This window comes from Oncorhynchus gorbuscha, linkage group LG20 (genome assembly GCF_021184085.1).
Source record: "Oncorhynchus gorbuscha isolate QuinsamMale2020 ecotype Even-year linkage group LG20, OgorEven_v1.0, whole genome shotgun sequence".
In the NCBI taxonomy this organism is placed as follows: Eukaryota; Metazoa; Chordata; class Actinopteri; order Salmoniformes; family Salmonidae; genus Oncorhynchus; species Oncorhynchus gorbuscha.
The window spans coordinates 24,989,995-25,008,871 of NC_060192.1; the positions used below are offsets into that span (position 1 = coordinate 24,989,995).

The window sequence follows — 18,877 nt, forward strand, 5'->3', positions numbered from 1 at the left end:
GCCATCCATCCCTGCCCTCCCCCTGCTCCCTCTCTACCTCCGAGTGCCATCCATCCCTGCCCTCCCCCTGCTCCCTCTCTACCTCCGAGTGCCATCCATCCCTGCCCTCCCCCTGCTCCCTCTCTACCTCCATGTGCCATCCATCCCTGCCCTCCCCTACTCCCTCTTAATCTCCTTCTGACACAGTTGGATATTTACTGTCTGGGAAGAAGGGGAGCCCAGAGGAATGTGGAGACAAGTTAATGAGCAGACAAAGAAACAAGGTTTAACAGTTAAAGACAGCAGGCCACTGTTTCTACAGCATACACACAAGTGTGCTCATGTTCAACATGAGAAATCCCTGTATTGCACCAGAGTGCAAATGCCTTTATGCATTGGAAAAGAAACTGTGATTCCATTCCTTTAGTCCAAGTTATCGTTAGGAAAAAGGGGACACTTTGTCAATGAAATTTCCATGACCATTTGGCAGGAACGGGGCAGGACAGCTGTCCTAGTGAAGGGGTTTTATAGGGCAGTAAAGTCTCAGTTCAGACCTGAATCCCCCTCCGAGACAAACCTGACCAACTGTAGCCCCCTGCTGCTAACTCACCCCCTTAAAACACACACACATGGACTAAGACACACACACCCTCACATTTTCACAAACATATACCAAACAGTTGAAACATCTTTCTAAAACAAATATGTTTACTTCATTTAAGTCACAATTTACATATCAGAAAAGTATTCAGTTCATTCAGTATATTTACAGGGGGACTGACTGAAGAGATAGAAGGAAATGGAGACAGATAGTTCACTTTGATCAGGGAGAGGTGGAGAAGTGGACTGCACTGGGCTGAGGTAGTTACGAAAAAATGCCAGAGGGAAGACAGATTCACAGTAAGATCAATACAGATCACAGGCGGCCGGTGGAACCTTAATTGGGGAGGATAGGCTATGAGTAATGGCTGGAACGGAATAAATGGATTGGTATTGAACACATCAAACAAATGGTTTCCACGTGTTGGATACCATTCACTCCATTCCAGCCATTATTATGAGCCATCCTCCCCTCAGCAGCCTACTGTGATACAGCTCAATCAGGAGAGGAGGTCCAGACCAGGGATCTACCTATTCATGGTACATTTGGAGGATACAGCTTTTGATGACACCCATGTATCTGTCCCAAATCATCTGGTGCCTGAAGAGAGAAGAGATGAAGTATTACGACAACATTAATGATTGTATACACGCACGCGCACACACACACACACACACACACACACACACACACACACACACACACACACACACACACACACACACACACACACACACACACACACACACACACACACACACACTAACCTGAACGTGCCAAGACAGTGAGCGGCATTGGTGTAGTGAGTGAGGAAGAGTGTGATCTCTGCCACTGTCCATCTATCATATCGACATGGCTCTATGAACTAGGAGAAGAGGAGGAGGATATAAGGCTGTTAGCAGAGATTTCTCAATCTTATCAGGACAGGGGAAAAGCAACTTAGTCATAGGATGATAGTCAGTATCAGGGCAGTAGACACAGAATCTATTCCACAGAAAAGGTCAAACTGAATACTATACCAACAAGATTTAACCAATAAAACTACACCAATACATTGCCAGATATGATCGTAAAGATGGCTATGAAGTATGTCTAATTTGTTTCTACAATCTATAATGCCAAACAGCAGAATTCACAACAAAAAAGATTTAGAAACATCTTAAAAGAGGAATTGTCACATACAGTACCAGTCAAAAGTTTGGACACACCTACTCATTCAAGGGTTTTTCTTTATTGTTTACTATTTTCTACATGGTATAATAATAGTGAAGACATCAAAACTATGAAATGACACATATAGAATCATGTAGTAACCAAAAAAAGTGTTAAACAAATCTAAATATATTTTATATTTGAGATTCTTCAAAGTAGCCACCCTTTGCCTTGATGAACGCTTTGAACACTTGGCATCTCTCAACCAGCTTCATGGGGTAGCCACCTGGAATGCATTTCAATTAACAGGTGTGCCTTCTTAAAAGTTAATTTGTGGAATTTATTTCCTCCTTAATGTGTTTGAGCCAATCAGTTGTGTCAGACAAGGTAGGGGGATATACAGAAGATAGCCCTATTTGGTAAAAGACCAAATCCATATTATGGCAAGGACAGCTCAAATAAGCAAAGAGAAATGACAGTCTGTCATTACTTTAAGACATGAAGGTCAGTCAATCCAGAACATTTCAAGAACTTTGAATGTTTCTTCAAGTGCAGTCGCAAAAAACATCAAGCGCTATGACAAAACTGGCTCTCATGAGGACCACCACAGGAAAGGAAGACCCAGAGTTACCTTTGCTGCAGAGGATAAGTTCATTAGAGTTAACTGCACCTCAGATTGCAGCCCAAATAAATTATTCAGAGTTCAAGTAACAGACACATCTCAACATCAACTGTTCAGAGGAGACTGTGTGAATCAATCAGGCCTTCATGGTCGAATTTCTGCAAATAAACCACTACTAAAGGACAACAATAAGAAGAAGAGACTTGCTTGGGCCAAGAAACACAGTCAATGGACATTAGACCGATGGAAATCTGTCTTAAATTTGAGATTTTTGGTTCCAACCACCGTGTCTTTGTGAGACGCAGAGGAGGTGAACGGATGATCTCTGCATGTGTGGTTCCCCTAGGGAAGCATGGAGGAGGTGGTGTAATAGTGTGTGAGTGCTTTGCTGGTGACACTAAGTGATTTATTTAGAATTCAATGCACACTTAACTAGCATGGTTACCACAGCATTCTGCAGCAATACACCATCCCATCTGGTTTGCACTTAGTGGGACTATCATTTATTTTTCAACAAGATAATGATCCAACACACCTCTAGGGTGTGTAAGGCCTATTTGACCAAGGAGAGTGATGGAGTGCTGCATCAGATGACCTGGCCTCCACAATCACCCGACCTCAACCCAATTGAGATGGTTTGGGATTAGTTGGACAGTAGAGTGAAGGAAAAGCAGCCAACAAGTGCTCAGCATATGTGGGAACTCCTTCAAGACTGTAGGGGCCTCCCAAGAGGCACAGTGGTCTAAAGCACTGCATCACAGTTGCTAGCTGTGCCACAAGAGATCCTGGTTAGAGTCCAGGCTCTGTCGCAGCCGGCCGCGTCCGGTGATCCATGGAGCGGCGCACAATTAGCCCAGCATCGTCCAGTGTAGGGGAAGGTTTGGCCGGCAGTGATGTCCTTTTTCCATCGCGCTCTAGCGAATCCTGTGGCGGGCCGGGCGCATGCATGCTGACACGGTTGCCAGGTGCTTCCTCCGACACATTGATGTGGCTGGCTTCCGGGTTAAGTGGGCATTGTGTCGAGAAGTGGTGCGGCTTGGTTGGGTCGTGTTTCGGAGGACGCATGGCTCTCGACCTTCGCCTCTCCCGAGTCCATACGGGAGATGCAGCAATGAGACAAGACTGTAACTACCAATTGGGGAGAAAAGGGATATATATATATATATATATATATATATATATATATATATATATATATAATATCAACATTTTTTTAAATCATAGACTGTTGGCATTGGAAAAGCTGGTTGAGAGAATGGCAAGAGTGTGTCATCAAGGCAATGTCACAGCCTGACCATAGAGAGCTGTTTATTCTCTGTGTTGGTTGGGGCGTGATAGTGACTAGGGTGGGTCATGTTGGTGATTAATGGTTTATGTTGGCCTGGTATGGTTCCCAATCAGAGACAGCTGTTTATTGTTGTCTCTGATTGGGGATCATATTTAGGCAGCCATTGTGCTTTGTGGGATCTTGTCTACAGATAGTTGCCTGTGTGCACACCTGTAGCTTTACGTTTCGTTTGGTATTTTGTTCGGTGTTCATTTAATAAAGGAAAATGTATGCCTACCACGCTGCACCTTGGTCCACTCATTACGACGATCGTGACAGAAGATCCCACCACCAAAGGACCAAGCAGCGTGGTCAGGAGTGGTCAGGAGGAGCAGGGATCCTGGGCCCGGGAGAAAAGTGAGTGGAGGACATCATGGACATGGGAGGACGTTATGGCAGGGGACAAGACCCTGCCATGGAAGCAGCCAGAGGCAGCGAAGGAGGAGCAACGGCGACTCCGAAGTTCACAACCACGACGGAAGCCCGAGAGGCAGAACCCAAATTTTGGGGGGGAGAGAGCACACGGGTTGGTTGGCGAAGCCGAGGGGCGAGTCTGAGAGCGAAAAGGAATATTGGGATAGACTGAGCAAGGAGTATTGCGAGATAGTTGAGGGGAGTGATGAGGTAGAGTGGATGTTTTGGTGTCTGCAGCAAGACAGTCGCCGTGAGGAGAGTGGGACTAGTCAGGCACCATGTTTTGCGAATCGACACACTGTACCGCCAGTGCGCCTTCACAGCCCAGTGCGTTCTGTGCCAGCGCTCCGCACTTTCCGGGCAAAAGTGAGTATCCAGCCAGGACGCGTTGCGCCAGCTCTACGCTCCAGACCTCCAGTGCGTCTCCATGGCCCAGTATATCCTATGCCGGCCATACATACTGTGTCTCCAGTGCGCCTTCACAGTCCAGTACGTCCTGTGTCTCCTCCCCGCACTCGCCATAAGGTGGGTGTCATCAGCCCGGTGCCACCTGTGCTGGTTCCACGCATCAGGCCTCCAGTGCGCCTCCACAGTCCAGAGCTTCCGGCGACGGTCGGCGGTCGGGATTCTCCGGCGACGGTACCTCCTAGCGACGGTCGGCGGTCCGGAAACCTCCAGCGGCGGTCCGGAAACCTCCAGCGGCGGTCCGGAAACCTCCAGCGGCGGTCCGGAAACCTCCAGCGGCGGTCCGGAAACCTCCAGCGGCGGTCCGGAAACCTCCAGCGGTGGTCAGCGTTCCGGCACCTCCAGCGACCGCCGGCAACCTCCAGCGACCGTCGGCGGTCAGGAACCTCCAGCGACGGTACCTCCAGCGACGGTCGGCAGTCCGGAACCTCCAGCGACGGTACCTCCAGCGACGGTCGGCAGTCCGGAACCTCCAGCGACGGTACCTCCAGCGACGGTCGGCGGTCCGGAAACCTCCAGCGGCGGTCTGGAAACCTCCAGCGACCGCCGGCAACCTCCAGCGACCGTCGGCAACCTCCAGCGACCGTCGGCAACCTCCAGCGACCGTCGGCAACCTCCAGCGACGATCTATGGTCCCGAGCCTCTGGCGACAAAACACGGTCCGGTGCCTCCGGCGACAAAACACGGTCCGGTGCTTCCGGCGACAAAACACAGTCCGGTCCCCCGGCGACGATCCCCGCCCCTGAGCCGCCATGGAGGAAGACGTCGTATCTCCGAGCGGAGTGGGTACTTCAAATTCACATACACATGGTTAGCAGATGTTAATGCGAGTGTAGCGAAATGCTTGTGCTTCTAGTTCCGACAATGCAGTAAAAACCAACAAGTAATCTAGCTAACAATTCCAAAACTACTACCTTATAGACACAAGTGTAAGGGGATAAAGAATATGTACATAAAGACATATGAATGAGTGATGGTACAGAACGGCATAGGCAAGATACAGTAGATGGTATTGAGTGCAGTATATACATATGAGATGAGTATGTAAACAAAGTGGCATAGTTAAAGTGGCTAGTGATACATGTATTACATAAAGATGCAGTAGATGATAGAGTACAGTATATACGTATACATATGAAATGAATAATGTAGGGTATGTAAACATTATATTAGGTAGCATTGTTTAAAGTGGCTAGTGATATATTTTACATCATTTCCCATCAATTCCCATTATTAAAGTTGCTGGAGTTGGGTCAGTGTCAATGACAGTGTGTTGGCAGCAGCCACTCAATGTTAGTGGTGGCTGTTTAAGTCTGATGGCCTTGAGATAGAAGCTGTTTTTCAGTCTCTCGGTCCCAGCTTTGATGCACCTGTACTGACCTTGCCTTCTGGATGATAGCAGGGGAAACAGGCAGTGGCTCGGGTGGTTGTTGTCCTTTATGATCTTTATCGCCTTCCTGTGACATCGGGTTGTGTAGGTGTCCTGGAGGGCAGGTAGTTTGCCCCCGGTGATGCGTTGTGCAGACCTCACTACCCTGTGGGAGAGCCTAACGTCTGCGGAGCAGTTGCCGTACCAGGCGGTGATACAGCCCGACAGGATGCTCTCGATTGTGCATCTGTAGAAGTTTGTGAGTGCTTTTGGTGACAAGCCAAATTTCTTCAGCCTCCTGAGGTTGAAGAGGCGCTGCTGCGCCTTCTTCACAATGCTGTCTGTGTGGGTGGACCAATTCAGTTTGTCTGTGATGTGTATGCCGAGGAACTTAAAACTTACTACCCTCTCCACTACTGTTCCATCGATGTGGATAGGGGGTGTTCCCTCTGCTGTTTCCTGAAGTCCACAATCATCTCCTTAGTTTTGTTGACGTTGAGTGTGAGGTTATTTTCCTGACACCACACTCCGAGGGCCCTCACCTCCTCCCTGTAGGCCGTCTCGTCGTTGTTGGTAATCAAGCCTACCACTGTTGTGTCGTCCGCAAACTTGATGATTGAGTTGGAGGCGTGCGTGGCCACGCAGTCGTGGGTGAACAGGGAGTACAGGAGAGGGCTCAGAACACCCCCTTATGGGGCCCCAGTGTTGAGGATCAGCGGGGTGGAGATGTTGTTGCCTACCCTCACCACCTGGGGGCGGCCCGTCAGGAAGTCCAGTACCCAGTTGCACAGTGCGGGGTCGAGACCCAGGGTCTCGAGCTTGATGACGAGCTTGGAGGGCACTATGGTGTTAAATGCCGAACTGTAGTCGATGAACAGCATTCTCACATAGGTATTCCTCTTGTCCAGATGGGTTAGGGCAGTGTGCAGTGTGGTTGAGATTGCAACGTCTGTGGACCTATTTGGGCGGTAAGCAAATTGGAGTGGGTCTAGGGTGTCAGGTAGGGTGGAGGTGATATGGTCCTTGACTAGTCTCTCAAAGCACTTCATGATGACGGAAGTGAGTGCTATGGGGCGGTAGTCGTTTAGCTCAGTTACCTTAGCTTTCTTGGGAACAGGAACAATGGTGGCCCTCTTGAAGCATGTGGGAACAACAGACTGGGATAGGGATTGATTGAATATGTCCGTAAACACACCAGCCAGCTGGTCTGCGCATGCTCGGAGGGCGCGGCTGGGGGTGCCGTCTGGGCCTGCAGCCTTGCGAGGGTTGACACGTTTAAATGTTTTCCTCACGTCAGCTGCAGTGAAGGAGAGTCCGCATGTTTTGGTTGCAGGTCGTGTCAGTGGCACTGTATTGTCCTCAAAGCGGGCAAAAAAGTTATTTAGTCTGCCTGGGAGCAAGACATCCTGGTCCGTGACGGGGCTGGTTTTCTTTTTGTAATTCGTGATTGACTGTAGACCCTGCCACATACCTCGTGTCTGAGCCGTTGAATTGAGATTCTACTTTGTCTCTATACTGACGCTCAGCTTGTTTGATTGCCTTGCGGAGGGAATAGCTACACTGTTTGTATTCGATTATGTTTCCGGTCACCTTGAACTGATTAAAAGCAGTGGTTTGCGCTTTCAGTTTCACGCAAATGCTGCCACCAATCCACAATTTCTAGTTTGGGAATGTTGTAATCGTTGCTATGGGAACGACATCTTCAACGCACGTTCTAATGAACTCGCTCACCGAATCAGTGTATTCGTCAATGTAGTTGTTTGATGCAATACGAAACATATCCCAGTCCACGTGATGGAAGCAATCTTGGTGTGGAATCAGATTGGTCGGACCAGCATTGAACAGACCTCAGCGTGGGAGCTTCTTGTTTTAGTTTCTGTCTGTAGGCAGGGATCAACTAAATGGAATCGTGGTCAGCTTTTCCAAAAGGAGAGCGGGGCAGGGCCTTATATGCGTCGCGGAAGTTAGAATAGCAATGATCCAAGGTTTTTCCAGCCCTGGTTGCGCAATCGATATGCTGATACAATTTAGGGAGTCTTGTTTTCAGATTAGCCTTGTTAAAATCCCCAGCTACAATGAATGCAGCCTCAGGATATATGGATTCCAGTTTGCAAAGAGTCAAATAAAGTTTGTTCAGAGCCATCGATGTGTCTGCTTGGGGGGGAATATATACGGCTGTGATTATAATCGAAGAGAATTCCCTTGGTAGATAATGCGGTCGACATTTGATTGTGAGGAATTCTAAATCAGGTGAACAGAAGGACTTGAGTTCCTGTATGTTGTTGTGGCCACACCACGTCTCGTTAACCATGAAGCATACGCCCCCGCCCCTCTTCTTACCAGAAAGATGTTTGTTTCTGTCGGCGCGATGCGTGGAGAAACAGATAGTTGCCTGTGTGCACACCAGTTTCTAATTAAAATATGTGAAACTCTACGCACGCTGGCCTTGGTCCAATCATTATGACGACCGTGACAGGCAAAGGGTGGCTACTTTGAATAATCTCAAATATAACAATTACTTTGATTTGTTTACATTTACATACATTTAAGTCATTTAGCAGACGCTCTTATCCAGAGCGACTTACAAATTGGTGCATTCACCTTATGACATCCAGTGGAACAGCCACTTTACAATAGTGCATCTAAATATTTTAAGGGGGGTGAGAAGGATTACTTTATCCTATCCTAAGTATTCCTTAAAGAGGTGGGGTTTCAGGTGTCTCCGGAAGGTGGTGATTGACTCCGCTGTCCTGGCGTCGTGAGGGAGTTTGTTCTACCATTGGGGAGCCAGAGCAGCGAACAGTTTTGACTGGGCTGAGCGGGAACTGTACTTCCTCAGTGGTAGGGAGGCGAGCAGGCCAGAGGTGGATGAACGCAGTGCCCTTATTTGGGTGTAGGGCCTGATCAGAGCCTGGAGGTACTGAGGTGCCGTTCCCCTCACAGCTCCGTAGGCAAGCACCATGGTCTTGTAGCGGATGCGAGCTTCAACTGGAAGCCAGTGGAGAGAGCGGAGGAGCGGGGTGACGTGAGAGAACTTGGGAAGGTTGAACACTAGACGGGCTGTGGCGTTCTGGATGAGTTGTAGGGGTTTAATGGCACAGGCAGGGAGCCCAGCCAACAGCGAGTTGCAGTAATCCAGACGGGAGATGACAAGTGCCTGGATTAGGACCTGCGCCGCTTCTTGTGTGAGGCAGGGTCGTACTCTGCGGATGTTGTAGAGCATGAACCTACAGGAACGGGCCACCGCCTTGATGTTAGTTGAGAACGACAGGGTGTTGTCCAGGATCACGCCAAGGTTCTTAGCGCTCTGGGAGGAGGACACAATGGAGTTGTCAACCGTGATGGCGAGATCATGGAACGGGCAGTCCTTCCCCGGGAGGAAGAGCAGCTCCGTCTTGCCGAAGTTCAGCTTGAGGTGGTGATCCGTCATCCACACTGATATGTCTGCCAGACATGCAGAGATGCGATTCGCCACCTGGTCATCAGAAGGGGGAAAGGAGAAGATTAATTGTGTGTCGTCTGCATAGCAATGATAGGAGAGACCATGTGAGGTTATGACAGAGCCAAGTGACTTGGTGTATAGCGAGAATAGGAGAGGGCCTAGAACAGAGCCCTGGGGGACACCAGTGGTGAGAGCGCGTGGTGAGGAGACAGATTCTCGCCACGCCACCTGGTAGGAGCGACCGGTCAGGTAGGACGCAATCCAAGCGTGGGCCGCGCCGGAGATGCCCAACTCGGAGAGGGTGGAGAGGAGGATCTGATGGTTCACAGTATCGAAGGCAGCCGATAGGTCTAGAAGGATGAGAGCAGAGGAGAGAGAGTTAGCTTTAGCGGTGCGGAGCGCCTCCGTGATACAGAGAAGAGCAGTCTCAGTTGAATGACTAGTCTTGAAACCTGACTGATTTGGATCAAGAAGGTCATTCTGAGAGAGATAGCGGGAGAGCTGACCAAGGACGGCACGTTCAAGAGTTTTGGAGAGAAAAGAAAGAAGGGATACTGGTCTGTAGTTGTTAACATCGGAGGGATCGAGTGTAGGTTTTTTCAGAAGGGGTGCAACTCTCGCTCTCTTGAAGACGGAAGGGACGTAGCCAGCGGTCAGGGATAAGTTGATGAGCGAGGTGAGGTAAGGGAGAAGGTCTCCGGAAATGGTCTGGAGAAGAGAGGAGGGGATAGGGTCGAGCGGGCAGGTTGTTGGGCGGCCGGCCGTCACAAGACGCGAGATTTCATCTGGAGAGAGAGGGGAGAAAGAGGTCAGAGCACAGGGTAGGGCAGTGTGAGCAGAACCAGCGGTGTCGTTTGACTTAGCAAACGAGGATCGGATGTAACTTTTGGTTACTACATGATTCCATATGTGTTATTTCAGTGTTTTGATGTCTTCACTATTATTATACAATGTAGAAAATAGTAAAAATAAAGAAAAACCCTTGAATGAGTAGTTGTGTCCAAACTTTTGACTGGTACTGTATGTCATAACACATTGGTTTGCTATTAGGGGTGTACCTTCTCCACAAGGTCGATGAATAAATCTCTGACATCTTTGGTATGTGTAAGTTTAGATGCAAGGTTTATCAGGGCTCTAGAAAGATTCTGTGTTCAGAGAGAGTGAGATAGGAAAAGAGTAAAAATACATTCTTACAACCTAACAAATTCCTTCCATTTTGTCTTGTTTCAGTGGGGGGAGGGATGTGGGATGTTCATTTCAATCTGAATAGGAACCAAAGTCTGAAATGTTAGACTATTTGATACCTATTACACTAGTTTCATATAGCTTTGATATATTTTACTTTGACTTATTAATTCATCATAATTTAGATACTTCGAATTGAAATGAACTATTTTTCATGCAATATTGTACCTCACCTCTGGTTAAAACCCACTCCAACTCTATGTGCATTTCTTAGTCTCTATACACATTATTAACAGCAATTATCAGTTCGTTGCTCACTTTGAAGTTAACCTCCATCAACTTGTAGACTTTGATCTTTCCCCGCAGAGCAGCACACACCAGGCTAAGAGAGCGAGGAGAGGAGAGAAAAGGAGTCAAGAGGGGGACCAGCAAAGACATCAACGGCTGAATTGTTTTTAGAACTCAACATTAACCCACACAAGCATTTTCATACACGTGGTTACACCCATCCTACATTTTATGTTGGTCCATCATGTCTTTGTCGTTAACCAAAACCTTGAGATCTTTCAGTTCATTCAGAAACTCTTTCTCCAGGTCAACATCCATATCCTCCATCATGCTATCTGTGAAGAGAGAGGGGGAAAATGAATGGGATATGGTGCTAGAAAGCCAAGTATGTCCAGTGTTGATATCTCATAAAGGGGTCTCCAACCTTTTTTTTTAGCATGAGAGCTACTTAAAATAAAAAAAATAATGTGAGCTACTCATTTCTCTCTAACTTAAAAACATTATAATTTCCTCATTTCGTCTGCAACTCTTTCTGGGGTCCTTATTTATTTTTTATTTTTTTTCATTTTTTATTTAACCTTTATTTAATTAGGCAAGTTAACTAGGATTTGAACCAGGGACTGTAGTGGCGCCTCTTGCACTGAGATGCAGTGCCTTAGACTGCTGTGCCACTCTGGAGCGAATTGTACAAGATAAAGTAGTGCACTATGTTCTCTGTCAGAATACCTGGTAAAATAATGGTTAACAAAAAACTAAAGGGGGTCCCTATAAAATCTATTTTTTTCCCCCCCAAATTCAGTTGTGTATTTTCCTGGTTTTGGATTTTTGGGGGTTTTCGCTCAACATTACACTTGTTCATAGAGAAACAACGACATTAGATGTTCTGCGTTGATGTCAATGCTTAAATCACAACATAATACCATTTTGTGGGGGTCTTGAAGAAAACTAACATATTTACATTTGTGAGTCTAATTCCCCTTTAAATGCGCATCTGGCCTTTTCATTTAATTGCACATCTAGTGTGCAGTCTAATGTGCCGGTCTAGCGATGGTTCTGTACTACTGCTGCTCATTTCATGGCAAAGTTTGCAAATAATATACAGTACTTACTCATGACATACCCCTGCCAGGTAAGCCTATTTCGCAGTTAACATTTATTTCAGAAGGTTTTGTGTAAAGTATTTCTGTCAAACCACAAGATGGTTATCACGTCAACTGGCTACTATGGATGGGCATTTTGAGTCTTTTCTGTGAGCCGGATCGTTTGGCTTCGTTCACTTAAAATAGCCATTCATTTGGCTCCCAAACGGCTTTAATCTCTAATTTCAAGCCTAAAATGTTGCCTAGCATTATGTCATATTGTTCAAATAAATGTTAACCTGACCTAATTATTAGATGGCCTGCAAAAAAAAAAGATAACATTTATGCACTGAGAAAAATAGCGTGAACCACAATGAGGCTCTCTCCTCACTATATTGTTATTGCACTGAGGATTTGCCATCTTCAGAGAACGTTTTTAGAATTTATCTGCAGATAATTGATGTCTGGAGCTCAAATAGTAAAAGTATGCAAATCAGGGAGCCAAATTAACTTATTTTTCACGTATGTGATTCGGCTTTAGGCGTTCACCAAAAACAGCTGTTCAAAAAAGCTGTTTGCGAACGAGCCATCACTACTGGCTACAAAAGGAGTGATAGACAAATGCCGGCACCACACAGACCTAAAGGGGCAATATTGATGGAATTGGCAGATATTGTGTTAAGTTTGGCTTTTTAAGCCAATAGTGGCTAACCAGGGGTTTTATGTCAGATAGTAGCTAGAAGCTTGCGGTGTCCAATACGTTATAACAGTTTGCAGTGGAACACAGAATTGTTTGGCGAGCTACTCATAAGCTACTGGTAGCTCGCAATCGATCTGTTGTAGACCCCTGTCATAACGTAACTACTTCCACGGGCCAAATAAAACTGTTTTTGACAAGAGCTTTGGGTTAAAATAATAATTTCTACGTTATGATTTTTTTCCCCCCGGGACTGACTTCTTTACATTGTGTTCTACATTTAGCTGCATTGTGCCATCAGTGACTGGTCAAAGTGATGCATTCTTACCCATTGCTCCTATTGTCCAGTAACTGATGAGCTGGCCTGCACAGAAGGCAAAGTCTTGGAATGAGAGGTACTGTAGCTTCCTCTTTCCTGTCTCAAAGCGGCTGTTTGCAAAAAACACAATGGCAGCATAGTCCCTGCAGGGATAGAGAAAAAGGTGAGAGGGAGGCACTGTAGGTTGGAGGGCCTGAACCAAAGGAAACTATCACAGGCAATTATCATTTCTTCATCCATCATTCTATAAACCATTAAGTCAATGTCTACAAACAAAGACGCATGTATGCTATTCCCTGTGAATATATAAATATTACTAGAGTTATGGTTGACAGATTTATTTCGCTACACTATTTCTGTTTCTCCTTCCTTATTCCCCCCACTCTGTTCTTGTATCCACCTTGCCAGTGTGTCGGAGAGCAAGAAGTGACGCTGTATGTTCTCCACTAGTGGGCCCTTGAGCTCCTCCACCACTTTGAACACCCGCTTGAAATTGTCAAACTGGAGAGAAAGACAGTAAGACGGACAAAGGGACAGACAGACAGACATACAGACAGACAGAGACAGAGATGTGCTTCGTGTTGGTATGCTCTATATATTGTATTTCTGATCATGACCTCACTATAAAAGCCCCACGGTTGGAAGGCAAATCCCTCTGCATGACAATGCTTAAACTGGACAGATAATTCAATTACAGAGCAGTGCTGTCCAGGTAAGTTCCTGGCCTGTCCTTTTGCATTTAAGCTGCTCTTGAGTGACAGGTTCTTCTCAAGCTGGGAGTTGTGTGTTAATACAGTCAGGAGTCACACTATATTAATGTAGCCCCTTCTCAATGAGTGTGGTGTTTGTGTTAGTCTCACCTGTCTCCTGCAGCTCTTCAGTGTGATCCCTGTTTTACAGCTGATGTCATCCAAGTCCTTTTTGGTCCCTTTGGAGAGCTTTTTCCCCAGCACCTCTCTGGCAAACACACTGTCAAATTCATAGTACCTGCAGAAAATAACAACACATTGGTTTGCTCTAAAACATGGGGAGGAAGGGCTAATATGCACACACACACACACTATTTGGATTTGCATATGGTCCTGAGCAGTGGAGGTTCCTCAGAGAAATAAGGGGAGGATCATCCTACTAAGGAAATTTCATAAAAATAGAGAAACATAAAAGTTATCCTTTTTGGATAAAACTATACTAAATATATTCACACCTCATCAAATAACTGATTAAAACACACTATTTTGCAATGAAGGTCTTAAGTAGCCTAAACAGCACTCTCTGGGGTAGCACCATGGTGTAGATGGAGGACAGCTAGTTGACATCAATACAAACCCTAGGAGGCGCATGGTTCTCAGTAGTTACACTTCATGACCAAAAGTATGTGGACACCTGCTCATTGAACAACATCCAAAATCATGGGCATTAATATGGTGTTTCTCCCCCTTTGCTGCGATAACAGCCTCCACTCTTCTGGGAAGGCTTTCCATTAGATATTGGAACATTTCTGGGGGACTTGCTTCTATTCAGCATCAAGAGCATTAGTGAGGTTGGACACTGATGTTGGGCGATTAGGCCTGGCTTGCAGTCGGTGTTCCAATTCATCCCAAAGGTGCTTGATGGGATTGAGGTCAGGACTCTGTGCAGGACAGTCAAGTTCTTCCACACTGATCTCAACAAACCATTTCTGTGTGGACCTTACTTTGTGCACAGGGGAATTGTCATGGTGAAACAGGAAAGGGCCTTCCCCAAACTGTTAGAAGCACAAAGTTGGAAGTACAAAATCATCTAGAATGTCATTGTATGCTGTAGCGTTAAGATTTCCCTTCACTGGAACTAAGGGGCCTAGCCCGAACTATGAAAAACAGCCCCAGACCATTATTCATCATCCACCAAACTTTACAGTTGGTACTATGCATTCTCCTGGCATCCACCGAACCCAGATTCGTCCGTCAGACTGCCAGATGGTGAAGCGTGATTCATCACTCCAGAGTACACGTTTCCACTGCTCCACAGTCCAATGGCGGGCGAGCTTTACACCACTCCAGCCAACGCTTGGCATTGTGCATTGTGCATGGTAATCTTAGGCTTGTGTGCAGTTGCTTGGCCATGGAAACCCATTTCATGAAGTGCCTGATGAACAGTTATTGTGCTGATGTTGCTTCCAGAGGCAGTTTGGAACTCGGTAGTGAGTGTTGCAAACGAGGACAGATGATTTTTACGCGTTTCAGCACTCGGCGGTCCCGTTCTGTGAGCTTGTGTGGCCTACCACTTCGCGGCTGAACCGTTGTTGCTCCTCCACATTTCCACTTCACAATAACAGCACTTTCAGCTGACGGGGCAGCTCTAGCAGGGCAGACATTTGATTAACTGATTTGTTGAAACGGTGGTGTACTATGACGGTGCCACACTGAAAGACACTGAACTCTTCATTACGGGACATTCTACAGTCAATGTTTGTCTATGGAGATTGCCTGGCTGTGTGCTCGATTTTATACACCTGACATCCAGAGGATCAGGATGAATTGACATGTTGTCAGAGCTCTTGCAGCATGAACTGACATGTTGTCCATCCAATCAAGGGATCAGAGTAATGAATCTAGTACTGAAAGCATAAGCTACAGCTAGCTAGCACTGCAGTGCATAAAATGTGGTGAGTAGTTGACTCAAAGAGAAAAATACAATAGCTGAACAGTTTTGAACAAATTAATTTCTTAAACAAACAATGAAGGCTAAGCAGGAGAGAGAGAGAGAAAGAAATAAAGAGAGAGAGGGAGAGATATACTGTAGCTATATTTCAAAGTGTTTTTTTCTTCTTCGTTTACCTTTCACTTCCTTAGCTAATGCGGCTAATTTAGCCTACTCAACAACCTGACTCAAACAGAGAGGAATGCTATTTATGTTAGCTAGCTGGCTTATGCTATCCAACACGACAACTCTTCCAATCAAGGTAAGCTTTCGATTTTATTAATTTATTGCCAACGGGGCCCGCCAGTGTAACTACTAAACTGCTAGCTGTAACATTACACTGTACTGCGTGATTGTACACATGGATTGGATTGTGGATTAACTAATGTGTTAGTTCTAGTTTTTTGACTATAACGTTAATGTATTGACAACAATGTAGACTGTTTAGCTTTTAGCGGACATGGTATTGAAGGCTTGGCTTGGAGAGTTTTTTGCACCTGGTCACAGACAGCTGTTGTATTGTGCCCTAAAGTCCACAAACTAAGGGAAAAGGTGAGAGGAGAGTACATAGATGCGATAAGATATTATACAATGAGCAAAGTGATGATGCTGTATGTGGCTGCTTTGAAAGCGAACTGTGTGTGATCAGGGGTGTATTCATTCTGCCGATTATGTTGTAAAACGTGTCTTACATGGAAGGACACTGGGAGGGAACTACCTGAATGTGTCCAATAACTGTTTGGATGAATGATTACACTCCAGATCAGCTAGAATCAGTATTGAATGAGTCTCTGTCTGTCACCTTGCTTATTCTATGCGTCTCTCGACCTGTGCACCTATATGTAATTTGTAGGCTAAGTTGTAGCAACCTCATGATGGGTATAGGGAAAATGTTTGTATCAGTAGCCTGAACCTATCAATGTTACTTACATTGAGCTGGGTGAATGGAATACAAATGACAGTCATATGCTGTAATACAAATATGGACATGCTCATTAAAACAAATAATCCTCCCTAATCTTGAATGGCACCAACCACTACTGGCCCTGTGTCTATTTCTAAGTTTCCACACAAATTGCCCTTGGCTTTGGGAACAATAACAATTTATGTAATTGAACACACACCTTTCAATGAGAATTATCTGGTTCTGGGCCGGGATCTGATACAGCAGCTGACTGCCCAATTTGGTGGGGGAGTGTAAAAGACGCTCACACATCTGGAACGTTCTAAACTGGTCCATGGTATCGCTGGTCAGCACCTCTGGATTCGCCTCACACTCCAATAATGCCCCCTCATCCATCCGCACCTTTACTGCATCACTTACTGTGAGGGAGAGCAAGGCAGAGATGGGAGAGAGACAATAGGATGTAAATGATCTCACGGTCTGATAATTGCCATTCTATTGTGTAGGCATCTGTGATTTCAATACATTCCTGAAATCAATACATTCCTCTGTCACACAGTGCAGTATCACCACAGCCATGTCATTCCAAAGTCTCAACAAAATAGGATAGAGACAAACCGGTGAGACCGTCCAACCAAAGCTGATAGACTTCCATATCCATGATAGTTGTGTTCCCCACAAACACATCCAGTTCCATAGACATCTTGTAGGCTAATGAGGAACCAAAAAGACTGCAGAGAGTTAATTTAAGAATGACTATGCCGAGTAGTTAAAATGAGAAGTCTACACACAATCAGAATATTCTTGGTAGCCTTTTATATCTACAGAGCAGCGGGTAACCTAGCGTTTAGAGCGTTGGGCCAGTAACCGAAAAGTCGCTGGTTTGAATACCCGAGCCGACAAAGTGAAAAATCTGTCAATGTGCCCTTGAGCAAGGCACTTAACCCTAATTTGCTCCAGGGGTGCCGTACAACTATGGCTGACCCTGGAAAACAACACATTTTACCGCACTTATCCGGTGTATGTGACAATAAATAAATAAAAAATATATATACACACTCACATTATGCCTCACTATTGATATACTGCAAAGTTGATCCACTGAGGGTCATGTTTCTAGGTGAAGCTGGCATTAACAGTCAAGGATCGATGACCCATTTAAAAGGGTAGTCACACCGGGTCACTATATTGTGCCATTATGTAACATAGCCATTTTAAGAATAACAAATAATTATACTTTACCTTTAACTAGTGTTATGTATCTGTCAAGTCGAGGGGAAACCGTAGCCAGCAAATATATTGCACCAGGCACCGTTTGGGTAAACAGCATCTGCAAACGCGTATTATTTATTGCGCAGTTAAAACGTTGGGTTCTGCAAAGAATTGGAGTAAAAACAGCGTATCGAATTTGCATAGACCTGCATTCAAAAGAACAGTAAACACTGCTTAAAAACGCTATCCTTATTGTAAATTAAAAGCGAAACGACAGATGGTGTCGCTGACAAGTAAATTGTGGCTCCTCTCAAAATCCACAACAGAAAAGCGCAACTTTGTTTCTCTTTGCTGGATATCTCTAGAGAATAGCACATTGGATAAAAGGCACTTTACTGCCATCTACTGCTGTGGAGAAATATTTTTTTTCCGGCGGTGGGTTTGTACCGTTTTCTAGCTAAATATGACTGGACGAGTTATTTGAAGAGAAGTCTTTATCGCACGCAATATGACGGGCACTGCCCATTGTCCTGAAATGGACAAATTTATGGAACGTTCCATGGTTTTGAAATTAGCAAAATGCTGGGGCTGTCCATGGTGCTGAAATCAGCAACGTTCCTGTGTTAACAGTTCAAGGTGGGAGTGTCTGCTGCATGGGAGAAAAGGTAGTGGGCTAAGAAGGTGGTCTATGCCAATATTTATAGTTGTTCCCTTATATTTGCCTAAACTAAACACTCTCTGAGTACGGATATATTTCTTAACGGAGGGCCACAACATAATATAGCTACTAATATGTATATATAGTGGGCAAGAAATGTATAAACAAAGGGGCCTTTGGATATGACCCCAACACCCAATTGTGGTGATGAGTACAAAGACAAGTTCAAGGCCCAAGCCATGGGGCCATGCCAGCAATAAAAACAGGTATAAGTCGCTCTGGATAAGAGCGTCTGCTAAATGACTTAAATGTAATGTAAATGTATAGCGGGCAAGAAACCTAGAAATGAAGGGGCCTGTAGACAGGACCCCAACACCCAACACTGGGAAAGAGTACATGGAAAACAAATCAAAAACCTGGACATGCCAAACCAGGTGCGACCTCGAGCGGAGACCACAGGGCAATAAGGTTGCAAAGTGAGCTAA

At 45.6% G+C, this 18,877-nt stretch overlaps 1 protein-coding gene across 4 annotated transcripts; it reads right to left on the minus strand.

The window, feature by feature from the left end:
• Window positions 1–664: 664 nt before the first annotated feature.
• LOC124007406 (acidic fibroblast growth factor intracellular-binding protein B-like) lies at window positions 665–18,075 on the minus strand. Of its 4 annotated transcripts, none has more exons than XM_046317929.1 (11): window positions 17,765–18,075; window positions 17,141–17,233; window positions 16,743–16,941; window positions 13,800–13,926; window positions 13,340–13,440; window positions 12,949–13,082; window positions 11,071–11,179; window positions 10,875–10,938; window positions 10,430–10,516; window positions 1,348–1,445; window positions 665–1,180 (listed from the first exon to the last, which is right to left on the minus strand). In XM_046317929.1, exons 1-11 carry the CDS (start codon window positions 17,934–17,936, stop codon window positions 1,111–1,113), a joined length of 1,254 nt encoding a protein of 417 aa, XP_046173885.1. In that variant the 5' UTR covers window positions 17,937–18,075; the 3' UTR covers window positions 665–1,110. The 4 variants fall into 4 exon arrangements, with proteins under 4 accessions (XP_046173885.1, XP_046173889.1, XP_046173888.1 ...); XM_046317933.1 differs by having other exon boundaries at window positions 17,141–17,253; XM_046317932.1 differs by lacking the exon at window positions 17,141–17,233.
• Window positions 18,076–18,877: the final 802 nt, after the last annotated feature.